Source organism: Leptopilina boulardi, unplaced genomic scaffold (genome assembly GCF_019393585.1).
Source record: "Leptopilina boulardi isolate dan_hultmark-lab unplaced genomic scaffold, ZJU_Lbou_2.1 LbouV2_297, whole genome shotgun sequence".
In the NCBI taxonomy this organism is placed as follows: Eukaryota; Metazoa; Arthropoda; class Insecta; order Hymenoptera; family Figitidae; genus Leptopilina; species Leptopilina boulardi.
The window spans coordinates 240,753-267,244 of NW_026137859.1; the positions used below are offsets into that span (position 1 = coordinate 240,753).

Here is a 26,492-nt window from a genome sequence, read left to right on the forward strand (position 1 = left end):
AAATTAAAAAATTTGGATCTTTTAGAAAATGATATTTTGTTGTTTCTTTTTGCAATATAAAACTTTAAATACTAATTGAAAAAATATACGTATAAATTATTGCACGTTAACGTTACAAAATCTCATTTTCAATCTACTTCAATTTTTTATTTTTTAAGTTAATACAATTATTTTTTGTTTACAGACATGAGAGATGTAAACGTTTGGAAATAAAGAGACAAGCTTCTAAAAGTAAATTGACAAAATCGAAAAAAACAAATACAGCTTTCCATGCTGAACAAGTGAAACCAGAAAATAATATTTGTGACAAAATAATGGTAAATAAAAGTGTCGAAGTAAATTTTCTGCCTGACGAAAGTCATAGTTATGACTCAAAAATTTTTATCTGCAATCGATACATTTTTACTACTCACAATGAAGCAAAAACTCAAGCTTTTATTCCAGATGTTCCGAAAAAATTTTAGGATTTAATAAAAATACAAAGGATAAAAATGTAGGAACTGACCAGGTTTATTGTAGCAGAAGTGTGGGATTAAAAATTAAAATGTTCATCTGGATTTCTTGGAGTATCTTCTATTCACTCAGACCAAGAAATGCTTGTGGTAGCTGGGGTTACATTAGATACTTTCAATCTATTAAGGGGGGAACACCAGTTGTAACTTTCGAAAAATCGATTTTTTTTGTGAATTTTCTTAAAGTATACATATTTAGAAATGTGTCTGTAAATTTCAAAGTTGATCCGGTGAAAAATAAATGAGATATACAGAACACTGCAGCGGCGCGTCCCGTGGCTTCATACAAGGTGGCCAGCCATACCTTACCCTAACGACAGATGGCAGCAAATTGGCATTTTAGAATCGGCAACCACTGCGGAAGAGTTATTATATGGTCCAGGAATCGATGACTCTTTGTAACTTGGAAACAAAATTTCTTCTGAACAAAAAAAAGTAAGTTGAAACTTTGAATGCGTTTTTCTCAAAATGACATTTTCCAAGTCGGTGACCACGATTACTCGAATACCATTAAACCGATTTATTTAAAATTTAGTGTGCTTCATTTACACATATAAGTCTAGTTCGTGATCGAAGGATTTTTTTTATGAAAAATTTTTTTTATATAGCTGAAAATCGACCGTATTTTTTAACGAAAATCATACTTTTGACTTTGACAGGTCGCCATTTTGTCAAATTTTTTTTTTAAATCCTTCGATCACGAACTAGATAATCTTATAATAAATGTAAATCAATTTCATTTTTGTATTTCAGACGAAGTATACTTGCAGAATGCTGGTCACCGCAATTCGCCTTATTTCTTAAGGCGCCACTTCAATTGCTCATATCTCCAAAAGTTTTTGTTAAAAAAATTTTTTTTTCTTTTAAATTACAGCTTTTTACATGTACTTTTAACTAATAAATAGTATTCTTTAAAAAGATTCATTGTTCTTTTGGAAAATATTCTTGTGAAAAGCATTATTTGTTGAGTTACAACTGGTGTTCCCCCTTAAAAAGTATTTATGAACAACCCGATGGCAAGAAAATAAGTAGAAATAATCGACTGCTTATATTTTTATGCAAAATGAAATTATGACTCAGCTATTCGGCCTTAGGAGTTTTCTTTGGTGTCAGTCGAAAAACAATTTCACGAATATTTCTTTCAACATTAGAATATTTGGTCGTGAGATTCAGGTCTGAAGACTTTAAATTTTAAGGAGTACAATTAACATTTTTTTTTAATTTTTTGCTTTAAAAAAGTCTGCTACAGCTAAACCCTTTGCGTATAAATCTTTCCCAATCTGACTGTCACAAGGCTTTCTCCACTCTTGTTCTAGATTTGTTTTACTAATGCTTCGATCAGTATTGACAAAATGTATTAATGCAAATACATGCTTGCATTTTCCACCTGCCTCAGACACGCATGTACAAGAAACGTATGTTACTTTTCGGTTTGAGTCGAGCTGCAAATAATAATTTAGGTTAAATTTTTTAACAATTTTTTTAGGTTAATTATGAATTTCTTTATATTATGATTATTCTACAAATTATCGTTTCATATTTTAAAACGAGGAACTACCATTAATTCAACCGAATAAGGTGGAGAATTCACGGATGTTTGACGGATTACACTACCTCGAATTTTTTCACTCATTCCATTTACTCGGATTTCTTCCACTTGAACAACATGGATAACCGACAAAGCTTTTCCTTTTTTAATAGTTTCTGGTCGAAACTCAATTTCGTGATTGATTGCGGCAAAACCAGTTTTAATTATTACATTCATATTGATAATAATATTATGAACCTGTCATTATGTTATTGTCGTCCAACGAAAATTGCCGATTTCTGCCGCGCCGAGCGCTGGCAGTCATATCCGGCAATCGTTCAGGGCTATCTCCGCAGCGAATCCCGGATACTAACAACCCGAGCGGAAAAGCGAGGAATTACAGGTCATATGGTACATTGTTATATAAGTGTTTCTGTATAACTGTTTTTTTAAAATGTGTTTGATGCGAGTTAATTTTGTGTAATTATAAATAAAAAAGTAAAAAATGAGGCTGCTAAATTGATCAATGAATCAGCATTAACACAGGCAACTTTACTTGATACAAATTATTTTGTATGTATTTGAATGTTCACAAAATAGTTGCTGAACTTGTCACTATATTTTGTTTGGTTACATGTAAATATAACCTAAAAATAAAAAAAAATTAAGAAATTTCGTTTGAAATATATACGGCTACAATGAAAAAATAGTTAATTATGATACAAGTGCGTAAAGTGATTATACGAGTGTGACGTTTGCAGCACGAGGCGAAGCCGAGTGATGCAAATCACACTCGTATAATCAGATTTACGCACGTGTATCATACTGTAATGGGGTAGAATTAATAAAATAAATATAATAAGAAATATTAGTAATCACACTCGTATAATCAGATTTACGCACGTGTATCATACTGTAATGGGGTAGAATTAATAAAATAAATATAATAAGAAATATTAGTAACCGTAGTTACTATTAACTTTATTAACTCAAAAATATATGCTTACAGTTCCATAGTTTGCTTACAACTGATTTTTAATAGTTCTTGTTCCTCTATTTATACGTTGTTTTAGGATGGGCTAATACATGTTTTTTAGGGAATGAGGTTGAAAATAGAGAAAGATGAAAATAGAAATGAAAAGTTTCTATTTTGAAAGTTTTTAGGGTTCGACGACATATATGGTTAGTGTGAAGGTTTTTATATTATTAGAAAAGTACATCTGCGTTACATCCCTCCATTTAGAATGTTTTTGGTCTCCAAAAATTTGATTACTTTGGTTTAATTCTAATAGATTTAGTACTAGTGACTGGTATATTAATATTTTTATCGGAATATGCAGGTGCTACTGGAGTTAGAGTATATTGTACGTTTGGAGTGTTTAACACCTTAGTTTTGACGCAAAAGATACATAATTTTTTTGGAAAACATTTAATAATAAAATGTAATACGCCGCATTTATATAAAATTGTAATAATTATTAATGCAGTAGATATATATTCTATATAGGTCAAACTATCAACTGTTTTTTCAATCCATGATTTTGTTCTCCTATCTGATTCAATTCTATTCATAGCGTTTTCAATATCATCTAAGGTTTGACTAAATTCTTTAAGAGTCGCAGGATGAACTTCTCTTTGAAGAGGTAACAATTTGTCTTTAATGATTTCTAATTGATTTGTGTTGAAAGGTAAACTTACGTTTTTTATATATTTTATATTTGTTCTATAAGTAAGCTGTGGTTGGATTCGCATAATTATATTTAATCCACTTATTATACAACTTTCATTACTAGTGATTCGAGTAGGTTGGTTTATAGTAATTTGAAAATCTTTTGATGTACACTGACAATCTAATTGTACAGAATTTTCTGGTATAAGTATTTGTGTTTCGTCACGCAATAATATATATGCAAGTGTATCTATTTTAAAAGGAGAAAATCTGCATTTTTCGTGCCCTAATTCTTTAATAGAGTGTTTTATTATATTTGAATCGCATGTGTGTTTCGCTTAACAAAAACCAAGGTTGTTTTCTTTTGCATACAAAGGTATCTTTCAGTTTTTTACAGAGTTTTAGAGAATTTTCATCTGTAGGAATAAAAGTTGTACGTCTTTGTTCTAAAAGTATGTATTCTTGATCTGGAATAATTGCTAAAAATACAGAGTTTGATTTTATTGGAATTGGAATTAAATGATATGCTGTGTATTCTTGGTCTTCGACGACTGGCAAATAGACTGAATAAACCAATTTATTTTTTAATATAGCAACAATAATTTCGGAGATGTCGATTAAGTCTTGATAATTTGTTTCAATTAAAGGTATACTGTGTTTAACATTATAATGTTTCTCAAATTCATTTAATTCATTAATAAGGGTTGTAGGATTTAATATTTGAGGATGTACTATTCCGTGTTTACCATCGTTAACGGCATCTATTATAATATTAATATCTTCACTAAGTTCTGTTAGAAGAATCATACAGTTTGTTAATTGTGATGAAATAAATATGTTTTTCATGTTATCATTTGTTGAATTAGTTATCTCATTGATCTGCTTATTAAATTCTTCTACCCTGTTGATGTCTAGTGATGCTGAGTTTAATATTGTTTTAATAATTCTTGTTTGATTATTAATACTTTCTCCCATAATTTTATTGTTTTTATAGAGTTTATCTAATTCGTTGTCAATGTATTTGAAGTCATCTTCGTCAAGAGTCCCAAATAAAGTTTTCGAAATATCTCCAACAAAGTTAAAGATACCTCTTTTTGAGCGATGATTACCCAATATAGTGTTTAACATTTTGCGACTTTTGTCTAATCTATTGATTCTGTTTTTTATTACATCTATTTCATGTGCTTCTGTACAATTTCTGCAAAGGCGTGAAATGTTTCTGTAGGTAAGGACAAGAGAATTAAATCTGTCATCAAGATTGGAGGTATCTATCCCTATGATAAGATTCCATGTTTGAGTGAAGGTACGGACAGTACCTAGATTTTCAGAATAGATTGTTGTTTCTCCTAGGGATTCGAATTTGATTTCACTGTAACCCAAAGTTGACAGTAGAAGAAGCAGAAATAAGGACAACATCTGTAAAAAGAGATGTATTTTTAACTATAGAAAGGCATTAATTGATTAGAATGGATTCTTTGTTGTATATTATTAAATTGTATGATATAGTTATTGTTATCCAAGTGTTCAATAATTGTCGCAGGACCTTTCCAGGCTGGGGATAATTTGTTTTCCTTAGTGTTATTGACGAATTTAACTAAGTCGCCTGTTACATAAATATTTTGTGGTAAAGCTATTCTGGAATCTTGTAATTTTTTGTATTTTTCTTTTTGAATTTGAATTCTTTCGCGAGCTTTTTGTAAATATTTTTCATGCCTGTTTTTCCAAAGATCAATTAATTCTTTGTATTTCATACTGGGTGTTGTGGATAACATTGAGGGGATGTTAACGTCTCGTCCAAATGTAAGTTGAAAGGGTGTCATTCCTGTTCCTTCATGTTTCATAGTATTATAAGCGAAAGTAATAATTTTTAAATTTTTATCCCATTCTGTATTGTTTTCTGCCATGCTGGTTTTTAATAAATCTTTTATTGTAGAATGTGCTCGTTCAAGTGCTCCATTACTTTGTGGATGATAAGTAGTTGTATTTATATGCTTAATCCGAAAGAGATTTTCAAAGTTTTGAATTAATTCTGATACAAAATTTTGCCCCTGATCTGTTAATATATTCTTTGGTGAACCAAAAGTGTAAATATAATGATCGAATAAACTTTCTATAATAGATTCAGATTCAATACTTTTTAAAAGTACAAGGATAAGATATTTAGTGAGCATATCTTGAATACTAAGTATGTATTCGTTTCCAGAACGTGTTGAAGGTAGAGGTCCAAAAATATCCATTGCAATTTTTTCATTAGGGTTGGTAGGTGTATCAGGAATTATTGCTTCTTCTTTTCTTCGTATTCGAGTGGTCTTCTGTAGTTGACACACAGCGCATTTTTTAACAAATTTGATTATTTCATCTTCCATATTTTTCCATTCTCCAATTGTTCTTGCTCGTTCAATTGATTTATTTTCGCCATAGTGTTGTGCCATTATAGAACCATGAGCTTCTTTGATTATGATTTCTCTTTCATTTTGTGTTAATTCAGTTCGCGAAACATAACAGGTAAAAATATTAAGAGTAGGATACTTGTTTCCTATAAAAGCTAAAAGATTCTTCACACGAATTTGTTCAATAGGTGTAATGGTAGGATCATTAAAATGATATCTTACAATAGTCAATTTTTTATTAATTGTTTTTTCGGCTATCATATTTAATATGGTTAACCATTCTCGTTCATCGTAGTTTGGAAGATTTATTATATTGGGGTCTGTAGTGGGTCTTTTTTGTAACGTATTCCATAATTTTCCGTTAGCGTTAGGTTTAATTGTTTCTCTTGATGGTGTTTTGTTTTGTGTCCACTTCATGTATTCTTGATAGAGTTTTTCATCCCATTTAGGTTCCGTCTCAATTTCAATGGGTAGTTGGTTATTTATTTCAGGTAATGGTGCGTTGTGAGATAGATCTAAAGCATTCTCGAGTGTATTTTCTTGTATGGGAAAAATTCTTGATAGGCAATCTGCAACTTTATTTTCTTTTCCTTTTATGTATTCGATGTCCTCATAATTGTATTCTTCAAGCCTTAATCTCCATCTGAGTAATCTTGAGGAAGGATCCTTGATATTTTTTTAACCATTTGAGAGCTTGATGATCTGTTTGAATAAGAAAAGGTCTTCCTAATAAATATTGTCTAAGCCTTCTAACAGCCCAAACAATAGCGAGTAATTCTTTTTCTGTTGTTGAGTAGTTTAATTCTGCTTTGTTTAATGTTCGTGAAATAAAGCAACATGGGTGATCATCTTGTGATAAAACTGCTCCTAATCCAACATTAGATGCGTCGGTAGTTAATGTAAATTTTTTCGTATAATCAGGATATCTCAAAATTGAGGCACCCAATCGAACAACCGGTCGCGAGCTCGGGCCGGACGCTCGGAAGCCAGTCAGCGTACGAAAATGTCAATAAAATTGAAAATCAAAATTTTAATTTTTTAAATTTATTACCTTATAGAAAATTAAAAGGTGTATCTTTTTTTCCTTTAACTTTTTTTGCATCTTTTTTTCTTAATAAGAAATTAAGTTATTACGTAGCAAACGCACGCCAAACGTTCAGCCGCTCGCGCAACTTTAAAGTTTAAACATTCACCATTTTGTTATTAATTGTTCAATTGCATTGTAACTTTCCAGAAAACTTCTTTGGACCTTAATGAACAACTTTCTCACTGGAAGTTTGATGCTGGTGAAAATTTACGAAAATTCCTCACAGGGTAAAAATTGCAGTTGATGAATTTTGCAATGTCTTATTAAAAAATTAATAACTTTTTTATTTTTAATCAAAACATTTTTTTTATTTTTTTAGTCATTCGTAGAATATAATAACACATATTTTCGTTTTTGTTTCATTAAGAAATTCGTAAAATTGTCTGAGCTGTCGCGAGTTGATGTCAAAAAAACAATGAAAATTTTCCTTTTTTTTAAACAGTTTTTCTCTTATATTTCGAAAACGGAAAAAGATGCACCTTTTAATTTTCTATAAGGTAATATGTGACCTGGACAGTTAAAAGGGACCTTTTGTCCGAAAAAATTAATTTTTTATTGATTGGTGATTCTGATAGAAAAAAGTTTTCTCTATCAGAATCACCAATCAATAAAAAATCGATTTTTTCGGACAAAAGGTCCCTTTTAACTGTCCAGGTCACATATATTTAAAAAATTAAAATTTTGAATTTCAATTTTATTGACATTTTCGTACGCTGACTGGCCTTCGAGCGTCCGGCCCGAGCTCGCGACCGGTTGTTCGATTGGGTGCCTCAATTGGTGTTGTACATAAAAGGTTTTTTAATATGTTGAAGCTTTTATCACAATCTTCAGTCCATTTAAAATTGTTATCCTTCTTGGTGAGTTCTGTTAACGGTTTAGCTATTGTGGAGAAGTTTTTAATAAATTTTCGGTAATATCCAGCAAGTCCTAGAAATGACTGGGTTTCTGCTACATTTCTGGGTTGTCTAAAACTTTTTATGGCCTCAATTTTTGTTGGGTTTGGTTTTATTCCTTCAGGTGTTATCAGGTGTCCTAAGAATTCTAATTCAGGTCTTAAGTATTCGCATTTATCTGGTTGCAGTTTGAGTCCTACTTCTCGTAGTCTATTGAATAGCGTGATTAAGTTCTTGTTGTGTTCTTCAAAAGTACTGCCAAAAACAATTATATCATCCAAGTACACAAAACATATTTTACCATTAAGTCCACGTAGAGCGTTGTCCATCATTCGTTGGAAAGTTGAAAGAGAATTTTTTAATCCAAAGGGCATTCTGTTAAATTCAAAATGTCCTTCTGGTGTAAAAAAAGCTGTAAATTTTTTCGAATCTTCTGCCATAGGAATCTGGTGAAATCCTGAGCATAAATCAAAAGCAGAAAAAAACTTTGCTTTTCCAAGTGATTCTAAGATATCTTCTATTAAAGGTAATAAATATGCATCTTGATCAGTTTCGTCATTCAGTTTGCGAAAGTCAATTACAATACGCCATTTTTTCTTTCCTGAAGCGTCATTTTTTTTAGGTACTACCCATAGTGGGGAGTTAAAGGATGATGTTGAATCACGGATTATTCCTTTTTTATAAAGATCTTTTATTTGTCTATCTACTTCTTCTTTATGACATGCAGGTGGTCTGTAAGATTTGATATTAATAATTTTATTGCTTTTGAGAATAATGGAATGTTCTGTAAGATCTGTGCAAGGTAATGCATCGCCTTCCAGAGTAAAGATATCATTGTAGCTAGCTATAATTTTCCAGACAACTTTAGCGTGATCTTTTTCTATGTGGTTTAATCTTGAATTTTTTTGTAAATTTTCTATTCTAGTTGTAAGGTTAAAATCTTTTTTAATTTTTTCTTGTGTTGTATTTTCTTCTATGGCTAAAATACGGTCATAATTTATCTTTTGTGGTTTAAGGACGGGTTGAAAATCGTAATTATGAAAAGGAATTGTAATTTCCTTATTTTTTATGCAATATATTCCATCAGGAATATTTTCGTTGTTTTCTATGAAAATATCGCCATCATCATCTTCCACTTGGATACGCATTACTTGAGCGGTGTGTCCTGGGATGAATTCACCATCGTCGTATAGTGGTAGTTTGATTTTATCCAGGTACAGATAATTTGATGTTATACTGTAACGCTCATATCTTTGTAAAAATGGTAGGCCGATGATCCCTGCTTCTAGTAATAGGAAGTTGTCATCAACAATGTGAAATAAGTGTTTTTTTCCCAAATAATGTATATATGTTGCTTCGTGAGAGAAATTAATACTTTTGCCCATAAAAAATTTTTTCTGTTGGTAAATCCTTTTTGTTCCTGTTGGTATTTCAGAAGATTTAATCAGGTTGATTGACGAGCCTGAGTCTACTAACAAACTGTGGATTCTTCCATCTGGGTGTTTTCCTCAGATTGAAAGTAATCGTCCGCATATTGCTGAAATTCGGCTGACTCCTCGTACTGATTGATCTCCTCTTCTTCCTCTATCGAAACTATTTCTCCTTCTAAACATGGAGACCATGTTTTGCTCTCTTGTGTGTCTTGAGTAATTCTGTTGATTTGTGGTGGTCGTTTCCGGTTCTGAGTAATTTGAAAATTTTGTCTCGGTTTATTATAACATTGATTTTCCAAATGTCCCGGTTTTTTACAATGATTACAAAACATTTGCATTCGTTGTTGTAACGGTAATCCATGGTTGGGAACATTCGTGGGTTGATTCCTTATGGCTGGTGCATTCCCTCTCGAAAAGTTATTTATTGCTGGGCGTCGCATAGATGCGTAGTCAACTGGTTTTTTCATTGTAGCTGTCGTCAATGCTCGACTTCTTGCTTTTTCTCGGCACCAAACTTCTGCATCTAGTGCTTCTTGAAAAGCTGAATTTAAATTTGTAGGTTTAAATGGTCTGACATGGTTACTGATATCATCTCTTAAGTTCATAACATATCTCTTAGTTGCGGATTTTTCTTCTATGTTCAATACTAATTTTCTTTCTATAGAGTTAGGATGTTCAGATTGTATTGCATAATTAAGTTCATTAAAAGCTGAACGAAACCTTTGGTTGTATTGTTGTACTGTATCGGTATTTTGTTTAATTGTGTCTAATTTTGCTCTACATAATTCAACTGATGTAGTTGCAATTAAATTTGTTTTTAAACATTGGAATAAATCTTCAAAAGAATCAATTATACTATGCCGTATACATCTTTTGGCATTTCCCGAAATTTTTTCAGTCAATATCAAATTTAACAATAGGGATGGATGTGAACATCTATTTCTTGCTTTTTTCTTTTTTGACTGATTTGATAAAATCATTTACTCCAACATCGTCGCTGCCATTTAAATTTTCAATTGTTCTAATAATGTCATTTGCCATAGATAGTGGTTCGATGTTAATTTGGTGGTCGCGTACATCTTTTGTTTTTCGTTGCTTGTCTTCTTTCTCTTCTTCTGAATCTGATGTTGATGGTGTTTGGGTATGTTGATTGTCGTCATCTGTTATGAGGACTTTGGCATGTCGGGAAAATAGTTTAATTTCCTCTGCTCTCTTTAAATGTTCTTCATTTAAGGTTATGAAATTGTTTTTCAACAGTGTCTGTCCCTCTTGAATTATTTTAAGTTGTTCTAAAACTTGTGATAATGGGTCTGTCATTGAGTCCGTTGGCTCAGAAGTTTTTTTGTCATCTATAAAATTCATTTTTGAAAAGCCTAACAAAATATTATCTTCTGAGTCACTAGAATCTGTGGAATAGTTTGTTTGTGTATTGTTCCTATAAATATTAAAAGCCAGTTTTCTTTTTCTATATACGTGTGTCGAGTGTGTGTCGCGGTCGCGAAACTAAAATTTTACAATTTTTATTATTTTAAACCCTTCAATTGTAGGATCGTGCTACAACAATGCTTCAATTTATTAGGGTGAGGTTTATTTTATTAGAGGAGGCATAGGGCGTGGAGCACCACGTCGTACCTACTGACGCAAGCCTAAACACCGTAAATATTTCTTACTTAACCCTACCTGATTGTCGTAGCAATCAGTCACCGTTCAACGTATGTAAAAAGGATTTATATTCAAGAAATATTTATAACAATTTTCGTTTCTAATATTTTATTAAATGAGCTTACGTTGTGATAGTGTTGTCCGATGTACAGTTGAAGAGTCGTGGTCCGGACGTGTCCTTTGGAACTTCAGGATTCTTCTTTCTTGTACTCGAAACTGCTGTGCACTGTGTCTTCGTAGTAAGGAGCCTACTCAATTCAGCCACCTCTGACAACAGTAGATTTAATAATACTAGTCCCGTAGAAACTAGGAGTTGAAAGTTGATTTTGAAAATAGTTCGAAATCAAAGGATCTGCCAATTTGAATGTAGGAGATTATATAATACCGTAGTATTATTTTTTATTTCTTCCTATACCAATCGTTTGACAAATCCTGGCAGGATCGCCAGAAAATGTAATGGGGTAGAATTAATAAAATAAATATAATAAGAAATATTAGTAACCGTAGTTACTATTAACTTTATTAACTCAAAAATATATGCTTACAGTTCCATAGTTTGCTTACAACTGATTTTTAATAGTTCTTGTTCCTCTATTTGTACGTTGTTTTAGGATGGGCTAATACATGTTTTTTAGGGAATGAGGTTGAAAATAGAGAAAGGTGAAAATAGAAATGAAAAGTTTCTATTTTGAAAGTTTTTAGGGTTCGACGACATATATGGTTAGTGTGAAGGATTTAATATTATTAGACAAGTACATCTGCGTTACAATACAACATTTTTTGCAACACCCACCTCTAAAGTTAAGTACCTAATATGAAGAATTCTAACTCTCTATTAGAATAATTTCGATTGTATAGAATTAAATAAATCAATCGAAGATCAGGAAAAATATCATTAGGCAGTAGTGTATAGATTTAATAGTAAAGTTCGTTTTTTAATTTTGTATGGTCTAAAACAATCCTTATATTATGTGAGAGAAATTTCGGTGCGTAAAGTAAATTTCAGTGTGTAAAGTAATATTTCAGTGCGTAAAGTAAATTTCAGTGCGTAAAGTGAACCACTTTACACACCGTTTGAAAAAGAGCTTCTTTACACACAATTTCCGGTGTGTAAAATTTAACTTTAGAGGTTAGTGTTGCAAAAAATTATTTATATTTTTTTTATTTTTATATAACTTACAACAAATTATTGCAATTCCTTTATTATTTCATTATGAAACATAATTGAAAACAAATATTTTAAAAATCTAAATTATATATTCGTATATAAATAAGCAAAAACTTACCAATTTTCAAATATATTTTCAAAAAAAATTTGTTTTATTTAAAATTTTTGTGTTTAACTTTTTTCTTTCTTTACACTTTTTCTAAAATTATTATATGTCACTTTACACTGTTTACTATATGAGAACAGCTGTCACTAGGCGTAGCCATATTTTGAAAACTTATAAGTACACCGCTTTATTGGTAGAGGCGTCAGAATCGGAGATATACAATTTCAAATTTATTCTCATGCAGGGGGCCTATATGCTTAACAAGCAGTGAGTGCTCCTTATACTATTTCATGAGATTACTGTAACCGCGTCAAATTGTGATAAATAAAGTTACATCTGGTTGAATAAATATCGTGAGTTTTATTTCGACAAGTGTTTCTTTCATCAGCGGCTTATTTGAGGTTGGATGGTTGTTGTTCGTCAGTGGTGTCTGCAGTCCAGTCAGCTGATAACCGAGGAAATTGTAAGTAATTATTACATTGAGAGTCCAAGGGAAGTTCTGGTTTCGGCGTTGAATGCGTCTCATGGTGGGTCGACAAATGGGTTTCCTATTTCTTTAAAGTACAGTGGAACCTTGATTATCCGAACCCTCTATTATCCGAACCGAAAAACATTTTATCCGAACTATTTTTTGGTCTCCCGAATTTTAAATTTTATTTTCTCTATTTATTTTATCATTCATTCATTTCTGAGAAAAATGAGTGATTTGGCATCTAAAAAACAAATAGATGCTATCTTTCAAAGTAAAATAACCAAAGTTATGCCAAAATTTTTTTAAAATTTCCGAATTTTATGAGTTTTTAATATATTATTAATTAATATATACTTACATAATATATGTATATACTTATGTATATTTAAAAACATATGTATTAAGTTAAATATATAGTTCAACTGTACATTTTTTTACTTTAATTATAAAAAAAATTAAAATCTCTATTATCCGAATTTTCGATTATCCGAACCCGGCCATGCCTAGATTAGTTCGGATAATCGAGGTTCCACTGTAGTAAATAATTATTTAATTAAGGAAAGACGCAGTTTAATTCAATTTTAATATTTCCTTTGTTACATTTGGCATCCCTTGTGGGGAGCAACTTTGTCGATCAACGAGAATAGAATTTCCTTATTAAAAGTGTTCTTTTTTTGTGGTGTACTATTTTGCATCCAGAGGAAGATTCATTTCTTCCTAGTGTCCTAACCTCAAAGGAGAATTTTGAGGGGTAATGTAGCCGCATTGACGCGATTTACTCTTTCTTTTGAAATTCTCGAATTTTACTACGTGTGTAGTTTATACATAATTTATTCTACGGGAAAATTTGATTTTAAAAGTGGTTTTAAAATTCTTTCCGAACATGTGCTTGGACGTGACGTCACAGCGTCTCGAGTTTGGCGCGCGATCGTGAGAAGCGACGCGGCTTCAAGAGTCCTGAAATTTTCCAAGCGTGGTTTTGGAAAATTTAAGTCGCATTCGAGCTTGAATAACGGAATTTTTGTTTTCGTGTATTTTATGGTGTTGTATCGTAGGTTTTATTATGTCCTAATAGTGCAGATTGTGGATCCGCACGTTTAGACGTGGAAGGGGGGAACTGCAAGAAATACAGTTAAAAAAATGAGTCTAGAGGAAACAGTTGATGGTACCAGTACCGAAAACCGTTACTGTTTAAAAGTTTTCATCACAGATCGACTTGTCGCAGCAGACTCGGCTAACAGTGGACGGATGCTCACAGTCTTTTGAGGTGAGAGCGCTTGATTCTCTGACTCATGATATGATTCTGGGCGTGGATTTCTGTCGTAAAATGGATATTGACGTCCAGTTAGGGAAAGGGTTATGGAGAATCAATGGCCAAGAGTGTCGTAAGGTTGCATCTTTAAAGTTTGTAAACAAAATTTTATCAATTAAAGTTTATGAAAATTTCAATTTAAAATATTCTGAAATTTAATTATTTCAAATAAAATTTTAACTCAAACTCTTCCAAATTCAATTAGTAACTAAATGATTAATTTTAAAAATTATAGTTTTAGTAGTGTTTTTAGAAATAAGATATTTTTTCAGAATATTTCATAAAATTTACGTACATAACAACAATTTTAAGTACCTACAGTAAAAATGTAAATAAATAAAAATATAATAATGTGCATAATATTTTAATTTTTACCTTCAGTCACTCTCGAAATAAATATTCCTTCATCATCACCTTTAAAAGGTGTAGAACCGATTCCACCGGCTATAGACAGTCCAAGTCCACCAGTTGTTCTTTCAATATGAATTTCATATTGCTCTTCCATAACTTCTATAGATGGTTCAGCATCAGATATTGCCTCTAAAAATTACAATTTCTTCTAAAGACCTATAGAAAAAACCTCAGCTTTCGTTACAAAAAAATCGTATTTTTCACACCAAAAAATAATATTTATATTTCATTTTTTTTATTAAAAATGTTTTTTCAAAACTTTATTTTACTAATCGAAAGATTTGTTATTAATTAAAAAATTAATTAAAATTATTAATTAAAAAAATTAAAAATTTTGTTAAATGAGAATTATGCTAAATTAAAACTCGGTTAAATTATAATTTTTTTAATTAAAAAGTTGGATAAAGAAAAATTCTGAAAAATATCAATAATCTAAAAATCCTGTTAAGTAAAAATTCGTTTAAAAAGAAATTCTGTTAAATATTAATTTTAAAAATAAAAATTTCTATAAAAAATAATTATATCTAACAGAATTCTTTGAAATGAAAATTCTAATAAATGATTTTTAAGGGATAATAATGCGCTCTGACTTTTTTTGGGTGAAATATACCTACGATTTTTTTTCTTTTTTTAAACGAAAGATGAGGTTTTTTTTTAGAAAAATAAAATTTTTTCATCTATAGCTTAAATGTTTACGTAATATAAGTTTACCTTGATTATTTTGATCATAATTTTCAACGGAATCCATTGGTACAGGATATGTGACCACACCATCACTATTCTTCTTTAATAATGCCTATGAAAAAATAAATATCTATTTAAACTTTGTTAATGTTTTAATGAATCAAAATAACAATATAGTAATCATGAATAATAAACAACACAGCACCGAAAATTCCCCGAAAACTCATTGAACTAGTTAATTAAATAGCGTTAGCTGGTTTTCAAGATCGGGTTAAATTTTTAAAATAATTGACATTTGGTTTTTTTGCCCATTATCAAAATACAATATTTTTCCTAATCAAAACAATAAAATTAACTTGAAACTCCCCTGGCGGATTGTATGATGCGAATACTCCACGAAATTCGCGGAGCATTCGTGGAACACGAAATTGAGATTGAAATTCTGTCTAAAATGTATAAAAAATGAGGAAATTGATAATATAATTATTAAAATTAATAAGTTTTATGAATTTTAAGATGATTATTGTTAAATAATTATGAAAATTTAATGTTTTTATTAATTTCAATCTATTACAGTTTATTCAACATTTGTCACCAATATTTTTGATAAAAAAAAATAATTTTTTTATACATATTTTTGATAAAACAATTTTTTTTATGAATACATATTTCCTTTAAAAATTACTCTTTCTTTAGCCGTATTTTTGAAAAAATAATTCATTTTTTTAACTTTTTTTTGATAAAAAAATTAATTTCTCACACATATGTTGGTTTAAATAATAAATATTTTTACCAATATTTCCGTTTAAAATTAATATTTTTCACCTGTTTTTATAAACAAAAATAAATTTCTTTCACCAACATTTTTGATTGAAAAATTTATCGTTTTGACCAATATTTTTGATATATAGGGGAGAGTTTGATATCTTATACTGCCCCCTACCTGCTAAAAAGCGCGGCTGTATTGATTATCGAAAAATCTTGATAATAAACTGTAATAAATTGAAATTAATAAAAAACATTAAATTTTTATAATTATTTAACAAGAATCATCTTAAAATGCAAAAAACTTATGAATTTTAATAATTATACTATCAATTTCATCATTTTTTATACATTTTAAACAGAATCTCAATCTCGTGTTCCACAAATGCTCCACGAACTTCGTAGAGCATGCGCATCATACAATCCGCCAGGGTCGTTACTCGGGGGGTTTTTGAGGTCGCTGATTACGAATCCAGTGTCAGTTTTTCAAAATTCAAAATGTCGGATTTAAAAAAAACGTTCGGATTCCATTGCTTTATGAAGCACTTGCATACATTTCGAAATATGTGACCTGGTCTACTAATAGGAATACAAGGTTCGAAAAATTGATTTTCTCTTTTTGGCGATTCTGATGGGAAAAAGACGATGTTTAAGAATCCTTAAGTCAGTTTCAAGAATTTCAAATTTAATATGGTAAATGAATTTCTTACAAATTAACATTTTTAGATTATTCCGAGGATTGAAACATTTTTAAACTTGAAAATATTACTTTTGTATAGAATTTAATTAAATTTTTTAGAATTTATACCGGAAGCAGAGTTTGAGATAAATAGGGAACATTTTGTAAGTGAAAGCACAGATACCGAATCAGAACTGGAGGAAGATGATGCCAACGAAGAAAGTGAATCGGAAATGAGTGAAGAAAACGAAGAAGATTTAGAAGCAGAAATAAATGCTTTAAATGATGAAGCAGATGTATACATTATAGATTATGGTATACCAGAAATAGCAGAGTTACGAAACTGGGAGCTCGAATATCAAATACCTAATGATAATGTTGATAAGCTTCTGAATATTTTTAGAAGAAGAGTATTTCCAAATCTCCCCCAAAACCGCTAAAACACTTTTAGGGACCTCAAATGCAAATTATGAAATATTCCGAATGGAAGACAACAATGGATCAATGGGAAAATTTGTATATTTTGGAATCAGTCAAGGTCATCATGAGTGTATAAATATTAACATCCATGAAAATGATTGTATAGAATTAAAAATTTCTTGCGATGAATTATCATTAGTCAAATCGGGAAGTCAGGAACTTTGGCCAATTTTATGTAAGGTTCATTTTTCTCCAGACTGCTATGAACCTTTTTTGCCGTAGCTATTTATTGCGGTGAATCTATACCGAAAGATGTTGATGCATATTTACAAACATTTATTGATGAAGTAAATTTTTTACAAAGTAATTGCATTAATATTTCTGGTAGGCAGTTTAGCATAAAAATAATGTGCTTTATTTGCGACACGCCGGCACGTGCATTTTTGAAAAAAACAATAGGCCATAAAGGTTTAAATTAGAGCTGTGCAAAAGTTCTAATTTTGTATGGGGCAGGCTAGTAAGTTTTTAAATAAATAATAATATTTTAAGCATGCATATTTAGCTAATTAATTTTATTTTATTTTTCATTTAAGTTAATCAATCATGTGTTGATTAAAATTTATATACTTATGAGCCGAAAGTTCTGAACGTTCATATGAACGAAATATTTTTTTCAAACTATAAATTATTAAAAACTATGATGACCATATGAAATAAAACAGTAAATTAAACAATTATTAAATTAATAACTTCTTTTTAGATATTTTAAACAATATTTTGTAATAAAATTCGTACTTAAAGAAGTTGCAAAAAAAATTTCGTTCATATGAAGGTTCAAAACTTTTGGCTCATATATACTTAATAATATTTAAAATTACTTTTAACTATAATTTCTATGCATTTTTTAGAGAGAATGTTCAAGAAGCAAAAGAAAAACAGCAGTTACTAAAATCGAAATCTCGCCGAAAAAATTATATTTATACTGAAGATTCAGATTATACGGCTGAAGAGAAGGCGAAAATAATAAAATAAACATACCAATCTATAGAAATTTAAAAAATAACGAAATAGACAACTATTTGGAAATAATAAGCAGTAATATATCCTCAGCATTATTTAAAGCCACTCCTAAAAACAAAAACTAAAACCAAACTTCTCCCCAAGATTCACAGACTAAAATATAGAGAGGGTGCCGATGAGTCACACGTGGCCATATTCAAAAACAAATTAAAGGAAGTAAAAACGACATTAAACATTAAATTTAACAAAGAGGTTAATAAATATTGGACAAATAAATTTAAAAAAATTGATGTAAAATATAGTGAAACAATGTTCCCTCAAATAAATTCCATTTTCAGAAATAATTCTAATTCCAACATACCAAATTTAACTGTAGACAAGAATAACAACAATCTCATTAACACTGAAGTAATAAATATAGCCAGGTGTGTCAGATCGGGAATCGCCCCATTAGTCTTCTCCCCAATTTAGGAAAACTCTTTGAAATATTAATAAATAATGCGCTATCCAAACAAATAGTTTCAAAAAAATGTATTCCAAACGAACAATTCGGTTTCAAGCTCGGGTCCTCGACGATCCATGCGGTGACGAAGTTTGTCTCAGATATAAGTAATGCATTGAGCAGGAATAGAATAGTAGCTGCATGTCTAATAGACCTAGAGAAGGCTTTCGACTCCGTGTGGCTGAGAGGTCTGATGTTTAGATTGATAAAAAAAACTTACCAAATCACTTACTCCGAATAATTTGGAACATGATTAGTGGAAAAAAAATGATGGTTTCGCTCCCGGGCGAAATCGAAAGTAAAGAATATATTTTAAAAAATGGCTTGCAACAAGGAGCAGTAAACTTCCCTATTCTTTTTAATTTATTCCTGAGTGATATTTTGAAGGCATTCGGTATAAACAACGAGGAGGGGATTGGCGGGATAGGATTTGCAGATGACCTAGTAATTTACATTGAGGGTAATTTTTTTAATTTAACGCAAGAAAAATTGGAAAACATTTTTCGAAAAATATGCGATTTCTTTAATACTTGAAAACTTAAATGCAATTTCGAAAAATGCGAAACAATTTTGTTTAGACCTCTATTAGAAAAATTAAGTAAAAAATTCAAAAATAAATGGAAAGATTTCAAAATCACGGCCAATGATACTGAAGAAGGGGTAATAAATCACAAAAGGGTGGTAAAATACCTAGGCATTGCCATTGACGACAGACTAAAATACCTAAACCACATTAATATAATTCTAGAAAAAGCGAAAAAAGCTTTCTTTAAATATAAAAATATATTTTATTCAACAAAATTAAACCATAGAGTCAAAATAACATGTTACCTAATCTTAATCAGGCCAATCCTCTCATACAGAAGTCAAATCTGGTTTAGAATATCCCCATCGACCATGGAAAAAATCAGAGTATTTGAAAGAAACTGTATACTGTATTTTTTCTTTTTTACTTCATCCCGTATTTATAGTGTATTTTTTGATAACAAAAATGTTTTCGCCGAATAAATGTACTTGAGTGGAGTGAGATATATTGGGAATGTATTATGCATCCGGGGAGAAAAAAATTCTCGGCGCAAATATGCTTGCAAGTATTCGAACTCATAGTCGACACGACAACTACATTTCAGTATAGTTACGCTTCATCGCATTCTAAGTTTCTTTATAGATTATAAAGATTCGGATGGATAGCAGCAAGGCAAAATACAATTTAAGTTAATTAAGCAAAAAAAAATAAATAAAATAAAAAAAAATAAAAACACACTACAAATCCTAAGGGACTCTTTTTTTTGATAATTTAATTTTTTTTTATATTTCCTTTCTTTCCATTAGAAATGAAGTTTTTGACACCTCTTTAAGTCGACAAATGAATTTCCATTGCCTAAGAATTTAGGAAATACCCGAATTTCCTAGAGATTGACAGGCAGTTCTCAAATTGCCTAGGCATTTCGAGAATTGACTAGGCATTTCGCGAATTGACGAGGCTGTTTCAGGTAAATTTTCAATTTGCCTAAAAAGGCATCGTCATTTTAGGCAAATTGAGAAATAGATTATCTGAGTCATTCATAGACAAAAACAAATAATCAAAATTTCCTTCAATACTCAATTACATTGCTTACTATCATTAGTATCTGTACTGACTTTGAGTTGTAAACATATTAATTATAATGGCTAGTAATAATTCTAAGCATCAGTTGAAAAAAAAATTTAATTCAATTATTAATAAGTCATTAAATTATAAAATATTTTCGCAAGAAAAGTATGACGAAATTTTAAAAGATGTGATAAACATAAAATCGAATGGTGCAAAAAACAGTCTTCAGTATAGAAGAATGTATAAATATGACGTTTTACAAGTTGGTGGTTTGGCGAAATTAATTTCAAAGGGCACGAACGGTGAAGTGAAGTACATTGTGCCGGTAGAGGAATTATTTGATATCTTGAAAGCAGCAGCTCACATCGCAACTGGTCACGGAGGTCGCGATCGTATGCTGTCTGAGAGTAGCAAGAAATATTCAAATATTACTCGTGAAACAATCACAACATTTCTATCGATGTGTGAAAGATGCCACCAAAAAAAAGTCAAGAGGAAACGTGGTTTAGTTTTTAAACCAATTCTTCGTAAAGACATGAATAGTCAATGTCATGTAGATCTCATAGATTTACAATCACAAGCTGACAATAATTATAAATTCGTCATGGTGTACCAGGACCACCTAACATTTGTTATTCTTCGACCACTGTCATCAAAACGTGCAGCAGAGGTATTTAATTTTTTAAACAGTTTATTATTATATTATTTAATTTAAATAAATATTAAAAGTATTGTTTACTATCTTTTCAAAAATTTAAAAACTATAAATAAAGATTTAAAAATATTATATTACAGATTGCTTATCAACTGTTAGACATATTTCTCACTTTCGGTGCCCCTGTTATCCTTCAGTCTGATAATGGACGTGAATTTGTGAATCAGATTATCACAGAATTAGCATCATTATGGCCTGAACTCAAAATTGTCCACGGGAAACCAAGACACAGCCAAAACCAGGGGTCGGTTGAGAGAGCAAATCAAGACATAGAAAACATGTTAGCTGTGTGGATGAAAGATAATAAAACGACCAAGTGGGCAGAAGGATTAAAATTTATTCAGTTTATGAATAAAATAATAATTTAAATAATAATTTTTTTGTATTTTGTTTATAATAAAATAATCTATGCATTCCGGAATAAAACAGGCACCATATAAAGCCATGTTTGGAATGGATCCAAAAGTTGGACTCTCTACTTCTAAGCTACCGATTGAGGTTATTAAAAAAATCCAAAATGAAGATGATCTTCAAAACGTGCTGAAAAGTACTGACGTAGATGAAAAAGACGATGCAAGTGGAAGTTCATCATCAAATGACTCAATGGAAAGAAGGCAAGAAGAGATAATGTCCGCTACACAAGAAGCTGCAAAAGGGCTAGAAAGGCAAACAAAAAAAATGAAAATACTTTCGGATAAACATCATGAAGTGATTGAAGTTGGAGACAACATAATAATTCCAATTTCGGATGTGGATAAGGCGAAAAGTGACCTTAGGAACGTTGTTGCAGTAGTCTTGGAGACAGAGCACGACCTTTTCAAAGTTGGGACACGTCATGGTACAATAAACAGATTGGACAGCAGGTAAATTAATTCATCATTACTTCTTATAGTGACCAATTTTTTTTACCAATTTTGAGAACCATTATAATTATTTTTGCAGGTCAGAATTCGAAAAATGCAAAATGAAATTTATTGACAAAGAAGAAGTTCTTCAAAACGAGACCATTTCCCTGCGCTCAATTGCAAAACAAAAATCTAATACGTCTGGACAAGGATATTTTCGTTGTAATTGTACAAAATCGTGCAACACAAAAAGATGCCTTTGTAGAAAAAAAAATCTTTTATGCAACACAAAATGACATAATAGTTTGACGTGTTGCAACAAATAATAATTTTTTACTTTCGAATTCACGAAAGTTTTCGAAAAAAATAGAAATTTGTTATTAAAATTATAAAATAAATTCTTGTATATTCTTGTATAGTCTTATAATGATACTACAAAAAGTAATAAATAAATAATTGTTTATTATTTTTAAAAATTCAATTAAATTTCTCGAATTGACTAAGTAATTCGCGAAATGACGAAGCCTTTTTAGGCAAATTGAAAATTTACCTAAAACGGCCTCGGCAATTCGCGAAATGCCAAGGCAATTCGAGAACTGCTTGTCAATCTCTAGGAAATTCGGGTAATTCCTAAATTCTTAGACATTTCTGGAATTGCCTAGGCAATACGCAAAATACCTGGTCTTCGGGTTTTGTCGGTAACATATACATATAAATGGGGTACAATTCCTGTAGCGAACTAAGTGAAAAAAAAGTTGATCGGATCGGGCTGTAACTTGCACATAGTTTAGCCCTAGGGGTGAGTAATTTAACCTCGAAGTATTGTTAGGTTTTTTCAAAAACTGTCGAAGAGGGAGGGGGTTGAATTTTTTTAAAAATTTAAACAGTAAATATTTGAAGACTTGTAACGTGTAAAAAAATTTCAAAAAAATTCAAATTTTGACGCTTTTTTTGAAAATTTAACATTTTTCAAATTTTTTTTTAAGTTCGGTCCTTTTTATTCTTTTTATTTATTTTTTTTTTTGAAAGCTAAAAATGTGTATTTTCACCACAAAAAATATTAAGATGTCCTTTTTTGTTATTTTTGAGATATTAATTAATGTTAATAAATAATGAAATATTTCACAAATAAATAAAGTTATTGCAATCCTGAAGGTACCAATTGAAATCGGACAATTGCGAGTTACACTTGCATTAAAACCGAGGTTTCCGTACCCTTAAACCTAAAATTTAAGGGGGTTAAAGTGTTAAGGCCGATGGAAAAATTCCAATTTTGCTTCATTTTTCCGAACTTACCAATGGTGTCTGCCTTACGCGATGTCCTAAAATAGGCCCGGACCGAACTGTGGGAGGAAAATGGAATTTACTGTTCAAAAAAGTCCAGAGCCTTAATTTTTAAACCGATTTAATTAAATTTTTTTTAAATGAAAGATTATAAAATTTAGAAGAGAGGGGTGTACTTCTGAAGTAGGGGTACCTCCTATTTTAATAAAACTTGGTATACTAACGTATTTTGGTGCGCTGATTACGAAAATGAGAGTGAAAATTATCGCAAATTTGATTATCATGATAAAAACCATAAAATCATGGTTTTTTGCGATTCACTCGTAAAAAACGTAAAATTTTGAAAAATGTTTTAGATGAAAGTTGTAGATATCAAAAAAACACACATTTTATATTGTATACATTTTTTACCAAAAGTGATAATTTTTCGAGAAAAATCCAAAAAACCATGAAAACTAACATCGTCCGACAAAATTGAACTTCTTTTTGACCCACAAAAAAATCCAACATTTTCGGAAACTTGGACCAAAAAAAAATTACCCGTGTTTGGCCGTTTTGCTAGATCAAGTCGTTTGTGATTTTTAGGGGTGAAAACAATCCCTAAATGAAAAGTGACAAGATATCTTTTAAAAATTATTAATTTTTTATAAAACATGGTATCTGCGGGTTTTTGGGGTCGCTGATTATTAATCTGATGTTAAATTCTCAAAATTCAAAATGGCGGATATAAAATAAAAAAAATTAACAACTTTTTAAAAATTTGATCGCCATATTAGATCTGACATTTTAAATTTTGAAAATCTGACGTCAGATTAATAATCAGCGACCCCGAAAACTCCCATATACCAAATTTTATAAAATATTAATAATTTTTAAAAGATATCTTGTTCACAACAAATTGTTTATTTAGTTAAAGGCTTTGTTAAATTTTGCTGAAATTATTTACTCGGGGATTTTTGGAGTCGTTGATTACGAATGCGATGTCAGTTTTTAAAAATTCAAAATGGCGGATCCAAATGTCGAATATTTTTTAAAATTTTGTCAAATTCGGCTGAAACTTGTTACTCGGCGATATTTGGGGCCGATGATTACAGTAGAAAAAATGTCCGTACTCTTTTAAGAATAACTAGATCGTTCTCACTTGTAAGTGAAAAACCTTCTAGCCATCTAGCGGCAAAGATAAGAAGCTAATACTTTTACTGCGTAATACTGATCAGTAATGAGAACTGGTGCTAAATATAAATGCACAATGTCGAATATAATGAAAATTTATAATAATACGATTTTATTATAAAATGATTTGTTTTTTGTGTAATTGAAATGCAAAAAAATATAATATTTATTGATAAATTTAAGAATATTTTACTAGTAATTATATATGTCCCATTGTCCTATGATAACAGTAGATCCCATTTTCTGTAAAATTATAACGTTTTGAAATTTCACAATATCAAAATTAATACAATCAAATAAAAACGCTGTTTTCTTGAAATGATCAAATTGAAACGAATTGATCCCAATATTTGGATCAAATTATAATTTGATCTCAATACTAATAGTTTAAACATTATATAAGTAATGGTTACTTTTATTGCGTTTTTGTCCAAGATAGCACAATTTAAAAAAATGTCTAACTTATTGAATCTGCCATTTTGAATTTTTAAAAACTGACATGGGATTCGTAATCAGTACCTCCAAAGACACCCGTGTATAAAGTTTTATGCGAATTCGAGTACATTTAAAAAAATGTCCGCTAAATTTGATCCGCCATTTTGAATGTTTAAAAACTAACATCGGATTCGTAAACAGCGACCCCAAAAACTCCAGAGTAACAAGTTTCAGGCGAATTTGAGTAAATTTAAAAAAATGTCCACCACATTGGATCCGCCATTTTGAATTTTTTAAAACTGACATCGGATTCGTTTTCAACAATCTCTAAAACCCCCGAGTAAACAATTTCATCAAAAATTTAACAAAGCCTTTAACGAAATAAATAATTTGTTGTAACCTTCATTATTTGTTAACAATAATATGTTTATAACATGTAAATTTTGACTTGTGTAATTTTTTACCATTTAGGAAGTACCACAGCATTGTTTTTAAATAATTTTTACCCTGTGGAACTCACTTATTGTTTCAGGAGATCGCTTTTCCTTAAAAATTGCTAATTTTGTTAAACTTTGCAATAAACAAATTAATATAAACAAATAAAAAATTAAAAATTGTACTCGACAACTCTCATCTAAATTTTATAATCTTTCATTTTAAAAAAAATTTAAATAAATCGGTTCAAAAATGAAGGCTCTGGACTTTTTTGAACAGTAAATTCCATTTTCCTCTCACTGTGGGCCGGTAGAATAGGGGTATAATACTTCTCCTCACAGAAGTGGAACGGCTACTAAAGAAAACTTGTAACAGTCCCAGGATACACATATATAAGAATATACTTCTTTCCATTTAGTTTTTTTATATTGGATAACATTGGCATTAAGGATATTAGAATTTTGAGGATAAAATTGGTTTTGAATATTTATTTTGATAATGGAAAAAAATATTGATTATTTGATAATAGTGGAAGCCTTTTTTTGGAATTTTTCTTTAGTGATTCGATTGAAAATTGTTAAATCTTAACGTATGGCTAACAGAATTTTTAATAATTTCAATCAATTTTATTATTTTTGAACAGATTACCGTGAAAGCGTAATTAGTACTTTTTGAGAGAATCACCCAAATAAATGTTTTAAAGCGGGTAACTGAAATAGAAGATTTTTTTTGAAAAGTGACTTTATCAGTAGCTTGAAATTTGAAGAAGGATACCACGTTGAACATAAATGAGCATTTTATGTCAAGTAATAAAGATTTTAAAATTATTAAAAATGTAGATGAAACTTTAAATGATATGCATATGTATAAATTTCAAGAATGATTGAGAAAAGATACAAATTATTTTTTCATTATGCAAAGTACTTTGTATTTACAAATGCTTCATTTAATTTTTCCAATTAGAGAAAAAGTTAAACATATTCAAATAAATAAACTAAATTCAAACATGTAAGCTATTATATCTACAAACAGATTTTTTAGTGAGCAGGCAATGGAGTCTGTATACTTTGATTTCAAAACTACCTGGGAAAAACAAAGTTTCTAAAAATCATCCTGATTATTCTGAAAACCTTTTGCGTTCTGTTTGTAGATATAATAGCTTACATGTTTGAATTTATTAATTTAATTAAACAAAATAATTTTAATCATTTCCAAAAATAAAAAAATTATTTTCTTACGTTTTAGTTTATTTTTTGCACAGTGAGAATTACAAAATTCGATATATCAATATTATTTAG

At 30.1% G+C, this 26,492-nt stretch overlaps 1 protein-coding gene across 5 annotated transcripts in view; it reads right to left on the reverse strand.

The window, feature by feature from the left end:
- LOC127282312 (protein lap4) overlaps positions 1-26,492 on the reverse strand; it is a 132,788-nt gene that overhangs the window by 41,753 nt on the left and 64,543 nt on the right. For all 5 annotated transcript variants that reach the window (XM_051306481.1, XM_051306480.1, XM_051306482.1 and 2 more), the window contains 2 exons: positions 15,355-15,439; positions 14,608-14,772 (listed from right to left, as the gene is read on the reverse strand). In XM_051306481.1, the coding sequence (XP_051162438.1) occupies positions 14,608-14,772; positions 15,355-15,439 (250 nt within the window). The remainder of the gene's footprint in view (positions 1-14,607; positions 14,773-15,354; positions 15,440-26,492) is intronic.